The sequence below is a fragment of the Temnothorax nylanderi genome, unplaced genomic scaffold (genome assembly GCF_030848795.1).
Source record: "Temnothorax nylanderi isolate EJ_2023f unplaced genomic scaffold, tnyl_v1.0 TNYL_tig0081_pilon, whole genome shotgun sequence".
NCBI lineage: Eukaryota > Metazoa > Arthropoda > Insecta > Hymenoptera > Formicidae > Temnothorax > Temnothorax nylanderi.
The window spans coordinates 712,501-729,911 of record NW_027249143.1 but is presented as its reverse complement, the minus strand read 5'-3'; the positions used below and the strand labels follow the sequence as shown (position 1 = coordinate 729,911).

The following is a 17,411-nucleotide window of genomic DNA, read 5'->3' as shown; positions in this document are numbered from 1 at the left end:
TGAATTCATTTTTACTAATAAGCGTTTATATCCATTAGTTGTATTCAATACTGTACAAAGTTTAGCAACTGATCGAAATTACTTCTGTCAGTCTTTTTCTTCGGAGTCTAAGCGCTATTAACTATGGATTTAATTATATTAAACTAGACTACAAGTAAGCTATATAAATCAGATTTAATTACATCAAGTCTAATTTTTCGAAACGTTAATAAATGCATGTGTCCGTTTCTTGTACCGGTTCTTGCGGCGTTGTGTGATCCTTAATCCTTGCACGATTTGCGTAATTAGAAACCGCTGCGGATTGCACAACAAACACTATCAACGCTAATAGCACGCTACAGCACATCGTCGCGGAATACGTTGCCTCGTACAGCAATTTCGGTGAGAACACCGACCACACGAACAGATGATAACGTTGATTGATGACAACGATCATGTAGATAGTTATCGTCAGCAGCCTCCACGCGATGTAAGACCTGCTCGTGCGCGCGACAACGTCCGTACTGCAGATACGAATCGATTCTCTTCTCATTAATAACTCTCTCATTAATAACAATTGTATCGACAAGAATTTCAGAATTCGTGAAGCACTCACCGGTTTGTCAGATATAGCTGTCGATAATAAATGAGTAGGAAATAAGCCAGGACAGGCGCGGAATAAGTATTGACGATTAAATATACACCAGTGACGAGAGGCATATAGGAACGCAGACCGACATATCCCGCTGCGACGTCTATACTTGCAAGGCTATTGGAATTTCCCTAAAATATCAATCGTGCACAGTACGAGATAAATAATCAGCTTAATTCTTAACAATCTCAGTGAATTATTAAACCAATCGTAACAAAAAAAAATTGTGAAAAAGCAATGTTTTTAAGTTTCCCTATAAATTATCTAGAGGAAGGAAAAGATTTTTTTTTTAGATTTGATCAAAGATATCAAGTTCTTTCTTTTGCTCCTCTCATTTGAGAAGTTCATGTAGATTAATAAAAGTCAAGGATTTCACATATATAAAGTCAGATACTTGCCTGATAGAAATAAAATACATTGCCCAGCCAATAATGTACGAGGATTCCGAGATTGAGCAAATTGTCTTCTCTTAATGCAGAGTCGAGGGTCGAGCTTGTGACGATCTGTATCGGCAATAGGATCACGTTGTACGGTTGGTGCAGCATCGCCGAGATCGCCACCCACGTATTCACGATGAAAAACAGTATCATGCTCGCGAAACGCCGTTTATCGCGCTTAATTATTAATGTCGCGCGATAGCCGTAGCTTAGCAGAGACAGCGTTATTATCCCCCAAAACATACGTACTTCGTGTATGCCACCACTGCAACAAATGAAAAAGTTTGCTTTTTAAATGTTGCGGTTTGTTCGTGTAATCGCTTCGATGAACAGTCGATAAACTGGCATTTATATGGAATTAAAGTAATTTAAATCGACCGTGACTGGCAATATATAACGTCTTTCCGATATGAACATAGAAAAACTGTGAGCCAACTTGGTTTGTCGGATTCACACAGACCAAGTTGGCTCACAGTTTTTCTATGTTCATATCGGAAAGACGTTATATATTGCCAGTCACGGTCGATTTAAATTACTTTAATTGTTATTCTATACTGGCGAAAGAAATTTATTATTCTATTTATATGGAATATAAAGAATGCAATTGTTTACCTTGACGAGGGATACAATGGAATTGTCACGACGGCACCATTGGACATGTGACGAAAATATATACAAGCCGCGATAACCATATTAAGGAATAACGATTGCCGCTTGTATTCTTTATCCTCGCATTCGTACGCGATCCAGATTAGAAGAACGAGTGCTGAAAATAAATATCACAAATTATACATTGACTCAAATCTTGTACGGAATATCTCGCGATGAAACGATTCATTTCCCAATCGTTTATAATTAAAAGATCATTTGTATTTCAGCATTTATGTTGAGAGAAAATTAAAGTTTTTTGTCAATAGATTTAGACATTTTACCAGCTAGAAGCAGGAACGTCGTTCCGACTTTGTTGTCGTCTTCCTTCAACCAGCGAGCTATGTCAGGCAGATGGGCCCACTTGTCGCCAGTACTGTTTAGCTTTCGCAGAACTCTGTGCCCTATTAGTAGCAACAATAGCTTAGCACAAAGTTCTATGTGACGCCTAGTATCGTCGCAATTTGGACCCACCCCTGTTCGCACCTTAACGCTCGTAAGATCGCTATTATGTACCGTACTATTAGATGGCGAAGAGATTCAGCTGCGACGCAACGGATTATTCAAATCTGACTTGAATTTTATCGTTGTTCTATTTTTTATAAATTTACGTAACAATAAATTAATAAGCACATTATTACACTTTTCATATTTATCTAAAATTAATAGATAAAAGCACAATGTAATCTCTCTCTCTCTCTCTCTCTCTCTCTCTCTCTCTCTCTCTCTCTCTCTCTCTCTCTCTCTCTCTCTCTCTCTCTCTCTCTCTCTCTCTCTCTCTCTCTCTCTCTCTCTCTCTCTCTCTCTCTCTCTCTCTCTCTCTCTCTCTCTCGATATACATATGTAAAAAAGTACATGTAACTAATATATCAATTTCTGCTTGTCTCGCACGTGTGAAATGTGTAATAAGGTATAATATAATCTCTAAAAAATTTATATAAATTAAATGCTAATGCTTTCGTGAACAAATAATATGTTTAGTGTGTCTGATTTGAATTATCATTAGATCAGGAAAAAAGATCAGAAAATTCTACTCACTATCGATGGTACGCGAGTAATCTTGTGAAATAACGGTAGAGAAGGTATGCGATAGTACTAGTCCAGAAGAAATACCATGTCTGATGCTCCTCCTCAATAAAACTGCTGCTGGCGAGGCTCGCTATGTGCAACAACGCGCCGACTTGGAACACTCTGCGTATCTTTGGTCCCTTCGTGAACTATGTTTAATCGGAAATTAAAATATTATAATGGAGATAATATTTATTTTGAAAGAAACCTCCCTCTCCCTCACATCCAAAACACACTCACCTATCTACTACCCATCCACCCGTACGCACGCACGCACGCACACGCGCATGCACACACACGCGCATGCACACACACACACACACACACACACACACACACACACACACACACACACACACACACACACACACACACACACAAATCCTAAAATTCCTAAAATATAGTATGAATTTTGTTTATAGGAAACAGGAATAATTATAATAAGAATAATTCCGGGTACTTGTATTAAAACATTTACTAGAATTCCTGTTTCAATTTAAAATATATAAATAAATATGATCTGTAGAGAATATGTAAAATATGTAAATAAATATGATCGTGTAGTTATTTATTGCGCAAGAAATATTTTTAATTATCTAAACTAATAATACTTCTTATTATCTTTCGCTATAAATTAAATAAATATTGATTCTTACCTCCGTCAAAGATAAGTCGCTGTTTATACAAAGATCACAGTTAAAATATAAAATGCCGATGACTACGAAGAACAACAAAGCATTAAATATACTCGTCGGGTAGAAAGAGGTCGTATCTTCAGAATTGTAAAGATAATACATTCCTAGACACAAGGAAAATCGCACCAAGAAAAATGATGCGGTCTTTTTATATGTAGTCCAAACAGCGGTTTGCACGAAAAACAAAATGGTAAGTATCTGAAAAAAAAATGTAAAGTAAAAAATTATCTTCAAATTCTTTAATTTAGAGCAAAAGAGAAAACTACATTTATTTACAGAGTTACATATTAAATCCCTGGAATTTACCCAACGGGATTATTTCTTTGACTGCACCTTATAATTTCGATTTAAATGCTCTTTAAATTAATTAACTTTTTAAATACTTGGATCTTTTGAGATTATCCGTTTAACTCACTTGACACAGAAAAAACACGGCAACGGCCATCGGACGAAAGTCGTACTTGATTATGCTGCTGATTAGAGCATCCTTCATCTCTTTAAGGATTGCATTATAAGACAAGACGATATTCTCGACCATCCACCTCTGTGTCTCACTCGCGTTCAACCAAGCGGCGTGCAGATTTACAGCGTCCAAATACTTTCGGTATACATCTGAAAAAAAATTGAGTCTGCCTTCGTATGACCGCTAATTCGTGATATTCTAAGGATGTATCAAAAGCAGACGATGAGAGATGCTACTTATAAAAGAAAACATGTGAAACAAATGAAACGTATCCTGGCGTATAAATAAAGATAATGATAAGAGGATAATGTGTATATAAGTAATTTTTTTCAATTCGTTATCATTTTAAAGTTTTAGCGATTTAGAGATATAATGATTTTCTGCCATTACAATAATAATAAAAAGGGAAATATTTAGCTATGAGGTTTTCCGTTATACCGGTCGCTTTTTACTTCTTAATACACCTAGAATACGTATATAATAAATAAAATGATTCTAGAGACTTTTTGAAGCTACATACTAATACCTATATGTAAAATTGTTGCGGGTATTCCTTTTTATGTCCTTAAATATAATTTTTGACTTCTAAGTTTCTGGATTCTTGAGAACTTGGATCTCTTGCATCATTAAGTTGATTTCTCTTTCCTCGATTATTAAATTTCTAAAATTCTGAGTTTCTCATTTTCTCACTATCTTTATCTGAACATCTCAATATCCTTTAATATTCCGCGAATAACTCTTACGTCAAATACTTACGCTCAATTTGCGACTCACGGTGCGCGAGCTTCCGGAAACGGTTAAACACCTGCCTCGAGTTGTAATAAAGGAGGAAGAGCCGTTTAGCGTTGTCGAGATCGTAGATGCTGTCCAGAAACACGGAGCCGAGATTTGTAGAAGGAATAGGTAATCCGAGAGCGGTAGACAACGTCGCCGCAACATCGAGTTGCTCGATTTCAATTGATTCACCATCCTCTTGATGCAGACAGCGAGTTCCTCCTATCGTAATAAACGGCACTGTTGTCTCTTGCGGCGTCGAGCCACCGTGGCCGCCCGAGTCCTTCATCCCATGATCGCCGCAGACGATGAAAAGCGTAGGTACTCCATCGTTGTTCTAAAAATAAATGCGCCATAGCGCAAATGAATGAGCCATAGAATGTTATTATGTTCTAAATAAAAATAGGATAATTCCGATACTTGTTAAATAATATCTCATAATACGCACGCACGAACACACACACACACACACACACACACACACACACACACACACACACACACACACGCACGCACCCACACGCACACACACACACACCACACACACACACACCACACACACACACACACACGCGCGCGCGCGCGCGCGCCACATATACATATACATATATATATATATATATATGTATAAAATAAATATATAAATTATTCTTATTATGTATTCTGAGAAAGGGAAAAAAATTGGAAAACAGGAATAAAAACAGTTTTTTAAATACCGACCCAATCTTGCACACGTTGGGCTATTTGAGCGACAATTTCGTCCATTTCTTGTAGTTTGGATTTAATCGAAGCGCCAAATGGGCCTTCAACGTGACCAATGTGATCTAGTCCAAGATAGTGGAGAATCATCACAGTCCAGTCGTTGCGATTCAACTCGTCTCGTATGTGTCGAGTCACATTATTATCTACCTGTTAAAAATTTAATAATTAATCTCTCAAGAATAATCTTATCATAAAAATAAAACATACAATATAGCTTGTTACATTTTATCATATTATACATTACGTACCTCTGTAAAATCGGTAACGAAAAATGAAGTAGTACCATCGTGACGATCAAATATACGGGGAAACAGAGAAAGCCAAGTGTCGTCTCCATAAAACACTAATCTATGTCCACGCTTGTTTGCTTGAAGCAATAAACTGTCGCTGTGCAAAGGTTTACTCCCAAAGTTCAGTACTATATCTATAAAGTTTGGCACTGTGCCAGTCATCATTGCCTGTATCGCCAAATAAAGCTTTAAATATGGAGTATTTCCGAATAAATTACTAGCAAAAATATTACAACTTTACTTTACTTTTATTCTAGGCATTGTCACTGTCGGCGACTGCAATTTAGCTCGTAGCAAGCACCCGGAAGAGTTTACCAGTAGATTACTCGTCAATGGCATGGCGGCTTGTCCCATTGGACCTGCGACGAAATCCCATCTTAGCCCGTCGATCACCATGATTATCAATTTCGTTATCATCGGCCTGTATAACGCATGTCTCTTTACACTGGAAACAGCGCATATATAACGATAAATATTTGGAATTAAAATATCAACGTTGTATTGATGAATATAGATCATAGCTTTAGCAATTATTTACAATCTAATGAAAAACAGAATACTTGAATATATTAACTAAAATAAAATTATATATCACGATTACGTCGATTATTATATCACAACTTTGTAGATATATCAATTATCAAATAAAATTATACGTTTAATACGTCGATTATATCAATACAATATAATAAGTAAATTAACTTATTCATTATTTACTAACGATAAATAATTAGATGTCTAATGTTGTTCCCCATTTCTTACATGCACAGAAATAAGGTTAATTTACCTTAAATTACCGACGTATTCCGGGACATCTGATCGCGAGGCGATCGCATCGGTATGATGAGCGACGGGAAAGAAACCGTGCAGGAACAAAGCGATGGAAATCGGTGCGACCAACAAGACGTAAAATAATAATAAATTATATTTAGGCATTATAGTTTCGGAGGTCTCGGCCATCTCGCACCTTCACGCACCTTGCACTTGCACTTGCACCTTGACAAGTTGACAGCCGGCCGGGGCCGGGTATCGAACAATGTCGAAATTCGGCTACTCTCGCAATCGATCGAGCTCTCGACTCTCATTCCTCTATGCCCGCGAGAGGTTTCAAAAATTTCTGTCATCCGTCCCCTTTAAATTCGATTAATGTCAAGTAAATTAGAAGAATTTACGTGTCAATTTACACATAAAACAAACGTGATAAGTAAGGTGTAAATACAATATTTTTTAAAATACAATGGAAGTGGACAGTTTTAAATGCATTCATGTAGATTCAATCATAATAATTACGCGCAGTGGCGTAGCCAGGAAGGAGGGTAGGGGGATAAATCCCCCACCCCGAAATTTTGGAACCAAATATGAAAATGAAAGGTTGAAAGCGAAGAGAGAAATAAAATTGTAAATGCTTTGAAGTCTATAATATATAATGTCTTGAATGTCTTGAATGTCTTGAACGACACGTACCTCACTGTAACGATAATTAATAAGATGCAGGCATATGTCTGTCATACCGATTACACGAAGTACGCAATTTTTTTAATTTTTAATTTGCTTAGGCTTCTATTATTGTCTTTTAACAGTAAAATGGCGTAACTTTTGGTTTCATTCAGATGTACAAAGATATCTAAATTATTTTACACTGTATTTTACTACCTTTTCACTGTAAAAAGATATATGTAGCTTCTTATTTCATTCATACATACAACATCAGTGTCCTAAAATGTACAGTACAGCCATATCTAAATACAAAGGCATATACATATTATAAGCAGGGATTTCTTGCCTACTATATTAATTGTCTTTGAAAAGTCATTCCAAGGTCTTTTAAGGGGTTTACAACATAATTCGAGAAAGAAATTCTTCTTACTTTTTTCAAGTTTAGTTTAAAAGTTCACTAGTTACTACCTTTACACGCATATGATACACGCTAATGTTACAGTGTTAGATCTTACCAAAAATATCTCCCCCTCCCCCGAAATCAAATCTTGGCTACGCCCCTGATTACGCGACAACAGAACTATGCCTCTCGCGTCGTTGAAATTAAGTGGAACGAAAGAAAACTTGCTTTGCGCGTAATGAAGAGAAAATCTTGTCCCGTCTCGCACAGAAATTGCACGAGCCTATAGAGAAGCGTGATTTCTATATAAACATAAACGCGCGACGAAGAACCGTCTGGACGCGCGGACGGTCCGTTGCGACCACCCTATGTATTGTAGAAAAGCTCGAGCTCGAAGCTCGAACAAGTCCGCCACGTCGCCAGTCGCCACTCGCCACCGATCAATAAGTGGAGGCGGACTGGCGGACAGGCGGACTGTTTTGTCAGGCAACGCCGCGCAACGTAACGCTCCGCTCCACGTAGCGCGACGTACTTAGCGCAACGTAGCTCGCTGTAGCGAGGCTGATCATTCGCGAGGCGTTCGCGCGTACAGCGTGGATCATGCTTCGGTAATTCCCGAAACCGTGTCCGCGACTTCTCGCGACTTTCATCCGAAATTAAGTGAGTGCCACGACTTATTGTCAGCGTGCCCGCGCTTACGGGGCTTTCGCATTTACCGATCTCTTCTCACGAATGTTCCTCGAATGTTTTCGGGTGCCTTCTCCGTTCTCCGTTCTCCGTTCTCCATTCTCCATTCTCCGTTCATTCAGCTGATCTATGAACTTTACCTCATTAGATATACCGAACAAATTCATTTTACGTTACCTTCTCTAATATTATAATCTCTGCACATTTGTAAATGTACCTAAATGTTTGAGTGTCTTCGAATTTCCACGTATCCAATTCTTGAAATTATCATATATATATCTTCGTTAAATTATTAGGTATAAAAGTGATGATAAAATCATATTTTTCAATTCGCAAGTCAATTTCAAGCGAATTTTATTCAATCCGTTAACGACTAACGTTCTAATTCTAATTTAATTGAGAATGTAATAATTAATATTCCTTACAATTTTTCGCGAATGTTATTAAATATTAAATTACTAATTACTATTTAATCGTTTCAACATTAATTCGGAAAAATACAAGTTGTATGGAGGGCCAATTAGAATTCTTTATATAATAATATTGTGTCTTTGCTAAGACACACACACACACACACACACACACACACACACACACACCACACACACACCTGTGCGCGCGCGCACAGTGTGTGTCACTCCATATGCAATAAACGTTGCTAATTAATAAATTACTTATAATAATTTATATCTTTTCATGCTTGTGAAACATTGAGGGATTAAATGGCACGAACAATTTCAGCGGCAATGGCATCGCTGGAGGACAGTTGGAAGGAAGCTACGGAGGGCTTGGACGCCGCGGTCTGCGACTCCTGGTTCACACGCTTGCAGGAGCTCTATTCGGAGGAGAAACGCACGTACCATAATCTGGACTCGCTCAGGGAAAAGCTGCATCACTATTACGAAATCAAAAGCAATCTCAAAAATCCACGAGCCGTTCTCCTTGCCATATTCTTTCAAAAGTGAGTGCCATATTCTATTCTTTCGACAATACAAGATCTTACGGCAACACGATATTACTTGTCGTATTTCGTATTCATGTCTTTTGTTATATATTGAATTGAATCGCTTATACTTATACCGTTGCTCTTATCGGCAGCAACTGACTCAAAGCTATATCTTGTTGTAGCTTCGAGTACGATCCTAAAGCCTTGGTCTTTAGCGAGGACAAGAATCTTGAGCATTTCAACACTTTCGCCGATGAGGCTGAAATTCCGTCGGTGAGTAAACAGCCCAGAGTTTTTGTCTCTCAATTGTCAATTTAATTAACTTCTTCTTTTAATCCTCAGCGGGTATACTGTATATCTTTTGTCAAATTGTTCAACATCGTGAAATTTTAGGTATAGCGAATATACGATATATAGCGAAAAAAGAATATTGTGAAAATGCTAAAAAATATAACAAAAAAAGACAATTTTAATTATATCGTTTCAAGATCTGCCAACACTTTAGAGTCGAGTAAAAACGAGATAAAAAAGATGTATGCAAATACTCAATTTCTGTTAATCATATTGTTTACGAAAGTGATCCGAGTAATTTAATCTTGCAGGACGCAGAACTCAGAGAAGAGACTTGTGCTCTGCTCAAAGTAGCGGCGACTCACAGTACCGAGGCACACAAGGTGGGCGGTGCCTTCGGCAGCGAGGATGCTCACTACTTCCTGGACCTGGATATGGCAGTACTCGGTTCTCCTCCGGATAGTTATGCCGAGTACAGAGAGCGAATACGCGGAGAATACTCTTTCCTCAGCGAACCCATGTATACGGCGCTGCGGCTCAAAGTAAGCCACCACGCGTTCAACCTTAAAGTGTAAACACACGCGGCAGAAGGACCATCCTATCAGATATTATCAGATATAAAATAAGATGTTATATACAAAAACTGTTTTGAAAACACCGTTAGACATTCCATACAAAAAGGACTACGGTATTTTCCAAAATTATCTACAAGACATTATTCAGATAATCCTTGAAGAGAAGCGTTGAGAGTGTTGAGCAGGGATAGAATGAGATTGTGTGTGTGTGTGTGTGTGTGTTAAATTTTTCCTTTCTTCGAGATATTCAGAAATTATCTGGAAATGGAAAAAAATCTAAAAATGTCAAGTAGAGACGGAGGGATTACGATTTCCTTTGTCCTCGGGTGGACGTTTCTCTCACGGATGTTCTTACGTTTCAGGTGTTGCAGAACTTCCTGCAGATTCCGAACATCTTTGCCACCGTAGAGTTTCGCGACAAGCTGGAGGAGCAAGCGCGCCAGAACATCCAAGCGGAGGTGGAAATGCTGTCTTAGAGATGCTCTTTCGTCGCTTTGCTTTCGTTGAACGCGGTTCGCGTTTTTACGCATTCGACGTCTTCGAAGACGATCCGCCGGAACCGCTCTAGTCGAGAGCTTCCGTCAAAGAGCCAATGCAATGGTGAAAATGCAAAAAGTTTTAGACGCCTACCTCTCACACACACAGACACACAACCCACAGACACACACACACACACACACGCGCGCGCGCGCCCGCGCACGCACTCGTCATCGGTTTTGCAGAAATGTAAAATTATTGAATGCGAGTCTTTTGGAACCGAAAGAAGAATATTAAAATATCACGTTCACTTTGCAATTTTTTTATAAACATAAGAGTTTATGTAATTGTTTACGCACAATCGTTAATCACTGTCCGTTCTGCGTAAACATTCCTAGTTGATTTATTGCAAATTTAGTTACTTTAATTTAATAAGTAATTTAATTCAAGTTTAATTCGTTTAATCACGACGTGATTTTGATTAATAAATACTTAAATTGTAATTACTTGCAAGTATGTTATTAATAAATACTTGTAATTACAAGTATTTATGTAATTATATAGATAAGAGGAAAATGATTGTAAGAATTATAGATATTATAATTATAAATAATGAATATATGTACATATGTGTATTACTCCTAAAACTATTATAGTGATATTTTAGTTTAATAATTGTTCGATTATCGAAACTGTCTTTCTCTTGTGATCTTGCACGTTGAAATTTGGAAAATAATGACCGGTTCATCGTGTCACCTTAGGATTTGTGAATGGAATTGACGTATCGATATATGTATGTAATATCAGTATATTTTAGAGAGTGTATTTTCATCGCACTATTGTGAAAACAAATCAAAAAGTGGCTCGACTCAAAATCAGAACGAACGCCGCCTCGTGTGCGCGCCTCAGAACATATTTTCATGTTTGCGTCCTACGAAACAGTGGATCATTGTCAGAATGTGTGTGTTCCTCGGAATAAGTATCTGTAAAACTCCAAAGGTTTCAAAAGAATCCGAGAAGCTTTCTACATCGCGTCCACAAATCCTTTTCGAAGCAAGCTTATGATCCCCCGGCGGCTCTGACAATGCTTATTGCTGGCATACTTACATTTTACGCGAGTTAAAAATTGATTACCGCCGCAATACACGCAAAGAGCGTGTCTTAAGGTCCGTACTCGAGATGTTAACAGAAAGAGGGAATTGTTGAACGCGTTAAATTATTAAGACGCGGCGTTTTCCGAGCTTTCCGCGATCGAGAACATTGCTGGTGGAAATATTAAAAATATTAAAAATACGATGTACAATGGAATAAAAATGATTATTAAGTATACATGTCTGTGTAATATACATATAACACTGTATCCCTGACCCCTGTAATAAAATATAAATTTGTGTTCTCGAAATCATGAGTAATATGTAAAATGTTTTAGAAATTCTATAAAGGTGTTGAATGTAATAAAGAAAAAGACCGGTCGTGATGTAAAAACAATTTTCATAGGTTCTATATTCTCAAGAGAACATACGTGACATTCTCCTAAGATAACAAATTTTCAAGTAAGTTTTTAAATAATAGTAAGATTTTAAACTTTTTGTAACGCGCCTGAGTAATTTCGTGAGTTATTGTATATTCTTGCGTTCCCCATATATTTTTTTTCCTGCATTCCCACAGGAGATTCACAGATCTGACCTAATTTTAATCTTCTCAACCTGTGTTTAAGCTCTTTTCTTCAATTTCTCTTGTAACATTTATATATTTATCATTGCTTCCGTCGCGGTCGATCGATCTTCGCGGCGTTTCTAAGTAACTGATTGTCGTTTACCTTAGATACGTAGCGCACCCTTGCAAGGATTAGTCAACTGGCTGTTATACTAGTTGTTATACAGAAGAGTGGGAGAATCTTTAGGGGAGTTGGGCTCCTTTGGTAAGAGGCCCATTTTGATCGAGCCATCATAATATCAGAAATCGATATTATGCCGGCATGCCGCTCCAACTCGAAGCGAGTGAAAAAACTTATGATGATAATGAGGTAAAAACACCAGTGATAAAAACCAAGTGATGGTGATTCTGTCGAGTCTCGTTGCATCACCGGAAATCACATTGATGTATGAAGAATACCAAGATCTTAATTTGATAAGTTGACAGTTCGTTTTTCAAAATCTCACGAATGGCGTGGCAACAATCTATACACAGAAGATTTAAAAATATAACATAAAAACATAAATAATAATACAAAAAAAATATATATATACACATATGTATATACATATATAATGTACAGAGTGATTCAGAAATACCTGTACAAACTTTGGGAGTGAGTTCTCCACATATAAACAAGAAGAAAATGTCATATACACGTGTACACATATGTCCGGAAATGATTGGTTTATTTTATGAGTTATAATCGAGTTTTGTCGAAAGATTACTTTCGACAAAAACTGACAGAAATCAGAACACAACTACAATGACATACGACCAGTGTAATATATCTTCAGTTCAATTGTTTATACACTTAATAGTTTATAACAAATGCTCAAAATGTCCTCCACCTGCTTGAATGCACGCATGGCATGGACACGTCGGATCATATTAGACTATCGCACTCTGTCAAAGATCCCATGTAATGTAAGTTACAGATGATTTTGTATAGGCATCTACGAGACGCGTCGGCGAAGCGTCTCTTTATTTTACAACTTTAGTTGCATAAACTAGGGCTTTTAGTGTTTCCACAGATAAAAATCTAATGGATTTAGGTGCAGGCCTGAAATGTAATCTTTCGATTATAACTCATAAACCACACAAGCATTTCCGGACGTATGTGTATATGACATTTTTTTCTTGTTTATGCGTGGAGACTCACCCCCAAAGTTTGTGCAAGTATTTTCGAATCACCCTGTATAATATAATGTATAAAATGTAAAATATATTTAATAACGTAAAATACATTTATATAATATATAGTATAAAGAATATACATATAATAGTAATACACATATACATGTATATAATCGAATTAAGGGAAGATTAGACTCAAATTACAGAAAGAAGGACAACTTAAAGTTGTCGAAAATACAGCGATTTGTCGCAGGTACTAAAATATCAAAACACTTATCGCATGGAGCCGCAGAATCCGTTCAAGACCGATCTAGTGGACAAGATTGTGAGATCGGTGATGAACAATCGTTTGGACGAGATCACGTACGACGATGCGGAGGCCACAAAATTATGCGGCGATATCGCAACGGAAATACGGCGACGCGTGAAGAAGCTTAACTTCGATAGGTGCGTGATTGCAGAACGTGAATAGTCGAGCGCATAGACGGGCACGGATACCGTATGTACAGAGGGATTTGTAATTAATTTTCGAAAATGAGTTTTCGAAACATAACTTTATTATATATGGTTGAATTCGTAAAAAAAAATTACCTTTTATTTAATAATAAAAAAAATTTTCAATTAAAAAAATAAATTTTTAAGTAGTGGGGATATATTTTGAAAAATAAAAAATAAAAAATGAAAAAATTTTTATTTCACTGTTTTCAAGTACCTACTCTTCCAACCATTCAACTTTTATTTTCACAATTTTTTTTTATCTTTTGTTGATCGATATTCGCCCTGAAAGAGAAAAACCGATTTTTTTTCAAAGGAGTCTTTCATCCCCTAAACATATGATTCGACACGTATTAAAAAATATGTATCTCTTAGATTTTTGTATTTAATATTTCAAAGAGAAACATATTTTAAATCGGTTCCGAACAGTTGTAACATGCCCCTATTAGAGAGTTATTACTGACCGACTCTTATAATAAAACAACTAATATTCGTTTCGCTGGCTGTTATCATAGACCGGTGTTGTTAATATTAGATATAATAATTTTATTTAGTTATCCTAAATGCACGAGATTGATATTTATAAGATTCCGGACATTATAAAAAATTCATTAATATTTGATCGTAAGTGTCGATAAGTGTCGATAAGTTTAGCTGCTTTAGTTACAGCTACTGAAATTCCTCGAATGTTGTATAAAAAAAAATTTCTTCCCTTCCAGACACAAGATTATCGTCACGGTCACGATAATCGAGAAGGCCAGTCAGTCCGTGGAAAGAACTCTCGGTTTCCTGTGGGATAGCGAAAGAGATAAATACTCCGCCTTCTCTTTCGAGGGTCGCACTTTTCACGCTCAGTGCAGCGTGTTCGGTGTTTACTACGAGTAACGTACCTGAAGGAGGGATGCAATTTTTCTTTCGCGCTTCTTCTCTTTATGAAATATATAAGAGCACTGTAAAACACGATAAATGTAATAATTTAACGTAATAATTCTATTGAATTTAATCAATTCTACGGGCTCCTGAATACACAATACAAAATCATATTCACGTTGGAGATATAGTTTCTCAATATAATTCTTTCCTTATTTCCTAAGACGAACTGTGCGAACGTTACAATATATATTATATACAACACGGCTGAGTTAGACTGTTAGAAGAAGACTAATAAAACAAAAGAGAGATTCTTTCCATTGTTATTATATAAATTGTCATTTTCAGTAGATAATTTAATATAATATTACGTTGTATTTACATTTGCTAATTGTAATATTATTAATTAATAGATATCTTTTCATTAACCCGGCATTTATATGATTCAGTTTAGATCGACTGCCATCACGCAACACGCACCATCGCCTGAGCATGAGATCCTTCATAAAAGGAGCCTTCGGCATTAGCCCCGAAGTAGCCTAATTGTCAACGACACTTCGCCGCAGGTAATATTGACAAACCGGAAACCGTGTACTGTCTCTAATTGTAAGAATACTGCACAGCGTGAAATAACAATGATTCAGAGAATCATTGTTTGCGACCGACTAAAAGTCTCAATCGTCCTAGCTGAAGAAACGTTTCTTTCAGGAACTTGTCTTAGGAACTTGAAAACATGGTGATTGTATAGTTGATATAATTTCAAAGTGGAACAAAGTAATAAAAAAAAGTTCTTTTGATTCCCCCTTTCGACCTGTCTTAAATTTAAAAAAGAAGATTAAAATAAACCATGTGTTTTTTAATTCGTATCACGATACGATAAACACTTGTTTGATTAATAAAGAAAATAAAAGGAGAAAGATCTGCTCTAATCAATCAGTCAATCTTTCCAGCCAAGCTCTTTCCGCGCTGTGACATATCCTTTTGCGCAATTATTGCATATATATATATATATATTACTTTATGCGATTTTTACGATTTTCTCTCGATGTCCTTAATTACTTGTTCATTTTGCGAAAGCCCATCTACCTAAATATAGTTAAATTGGAACAGGAGCAGCGATGTACTAACCGGGTCGCGCTAATTGAAACGGGTCGAAGAGATCGCGTGACGCATGTTTGAACATGAGACACCAGGCACCGGTCTAGGTGTTGTTGGTTACCTAGGAGGCAACGAAGCTCGACGACCTCGCGCGGCAGTGCCACACGAACTGCCGTGGCGAACGCGCGGCGGCTTGAACGCTACCTCACGATCGCGAAGGTGCGCTGGTGCGCTGGTGCGCACGTTTACATTGTTTATACATCGGAGGCAGTCCTCCCGGCCGCAGCGGTCAATACGTTCGTATCGCAATTCGTTTCCGGTCTTTTGCCGAACAGGCTTTGTCAAGTCCGACCGACCTTTTAAACTTTCGAGTTCCCGAGTGTCCATCTTCTAAATCTAATTGTAAGAGATCCTCCATCTCTTCACAGCGCCAGCGTCTTGGATACTTGTCTGCGGTCACAAGCACTCCTGAATCTCGTATGTATGGCGATCAATCTGAATTCTCAACTTGATTGCTTCGTTTGTTAGTAATATCTTACAATTACTTGTGCTTTAATAACGGATATTAATATTAATAAATTTAATATATTCTAAATATACTGTGTTGTATAATAGACATTTAAATAGTCCAATGGCTGCTAATAGTCGAGTTTCTGCACACGTATTTAATATTCAAAGATAGAAGCTATTGTGAAAAATGGGTCGAAGAATTTAGAGGCGTATAGGGGAATACATTAACGAAGATAAACAAGATATATCCGGTTAAGGTGGGTCCGCGTATCAATCTTGATGGAAATGAGGTGAAATGAAGATTGTTTGATGTTTATTCCGAGTCATGCTTCCATGTTTCTCGTAATTTTAATTTTAGATGTTAAATATATCTACAAAATTAAATTATTAATCCTGATTTTTTTAAATTTGAAATTGACATTTCTATTGATGTCCCGATGTTAAAATTCTCATTCACATTGAAGCCTAACATATACTTGAATTTTAAAACTATGATAAGCTTCAGAGAGATTATAAATTATTGAATGTTTGAATGCTAGAGACAACGCGTACTGTTTGAACAGTTGGACTTTGAAGCTTTCGAATACTTGAGATCTTCAGAGTTTCTCGCCTCTTTTATTTTTTCGATATCAGCTATCGAAAATTCTTAATTAATAAACTTCTCGCAATGTCTCCGTGTCGCAACTTAATGTTCTGTGTGTGAAATTGAGATCAGAATCTCAAATTCTCAGAATCTGTTCAGAATTCTCCGAACGCTACGATTCTTAGATCCGCGGCGCAGATAAGACGCGATGAATTAATCCGGAAACGCTCGATTCGCGACCTTAGAGCTGACATGTAAAATTACCATATCACGCTTCAACGCATGCGAGAGATGATGATTTAATTCGCACTCCGGATTAAATATTGCGCGGTGAATCGTGCATCTCTTTCTCTCTCTCTCTGTCTCTCTCTCGCGTGCGCGCGCGTGATCGGGATCTCGTGAATCCACACAACTTGGCGCGCAAAAGTGCGCCGCGAGTTTG

General features: G+C 37.2%; 4 protein-coding genes across 8 annotated transcripts in view; 3 read left to right on the top strand and 1 right to left on the bottom strand.

Moving 5' to 3' along the window:
* Nucleotides 1–4: 4 nt before the first annotated feature.
* Nucleotides 5–6,776, bottom strand: Pig-g (phosphatidylinositol glycan anchor biosynthesis class G). 2 transcript variants are annotated; one of them, XM_071709802.1, is made up of 13 exons: nt 6,556–6,776; nt 6,015–6,213; nt 5,727–5,936; nt 5,437–5,625; nt 4,699–5,050; nt 3,895–4,091; nt 3,441–3,677; nt 2,755–2,933; nt 2,001–2,221; nt 1,681–1,834; nt 1,030–1,333; nt 596–762; nt 5–503 (listed from the first exon to the last, which is right to left on the bottom strand). In XM_071709802.1, exons 1-13 carry the CDS (start codon nt 6,726–6,728, stop codon nt 206–208), a joined length of 2,880 nt encoding a protein of 959 aa, XP_071565903.1. In that variant the 5' UTR covers nt 6,729–6,776; the 3' UTR covers nt 5–205. The 2 variants fall into 2 exon arrangements, with proteins under 2 accessions (XP_071565903.1, XP_071565902.1); XM_071709801.1 differs by having other exon boundaries at nt 4,699–5,053; nt 6,556–6,775.
* Nucleotides 6,777–7,858: 1,082 nt separating this feature from the next.
* On the top strand, nt 7,859–11,910 carry LOC139774493 (uncharacterized). The gene is made up of 5 exons (XM_071709811.1): nt 7,859–8,265; nt 9,034–9,253; nt 9,421–9,511; nt 9,841–10,071; nt 10,467–11,910. The coding sequence occupies exons 2-5, from the start codon at nt 9,039–9,041 to the stop codon at nt 10,578–10,580; spliced, it is 651 nt and encodes a 216-aa protein (XP_071565912.1). The 5' UTR covers nt 7,859–8,265; nt 9,034–9,038; the 3' UTR covers nt 10,581–11,910.
* Nucleotides 11,911–13,148: 1,238 nt separating this feature from the next.
* Nucleotides 13,149–14,793, top strand: LOC139774405 (dynein light chain Tctex-type protein 2). Its single transcript, XM_071709632.1, has 3 exons — nt 13,149–13,198; nt 13,654–13,860; nt 14,628–14,793. The coding sequence occupies exons 1-3, from the start codon at nt 13,149–13,151 to the stop codon at nt 14,791–14,793; spliced, it is 423 nt and encodes a 140-aa protein (XP_071565733.1).
* A 1,141-nt stretch (nt 14,794–15,934) lies between these two features.
* Nucleotides 15,935–17,411, top strand: part of LOC139774491 (multiple inositol polyphosphate phosphatase 1-like) — a 10,796-nt gene continuing 9,319 nt past the window's right edge. The window contains exons 1-2 of one of the 4 annotated variants that reach the window (XM_071709805.1): nt 16,030–16,172; nt 16,305–16,353. Coding sequence is in view for 1 of the 4 variants with exons in the window: in XM_071709803.1 (XP_071565904.1) it covers nt 15,950–16,095 (146 nt within the window). In the remaining 3 variants the exon portion in view is untranslated. Of the gene's footprint in view, nt 16,354–17,411 lie in introns of all 4 variants that reach the window. The other 3 variants (XM_071709803.1, XM_071709804.1, XM_071709806.1) reach the window with 3 other exon arrangements.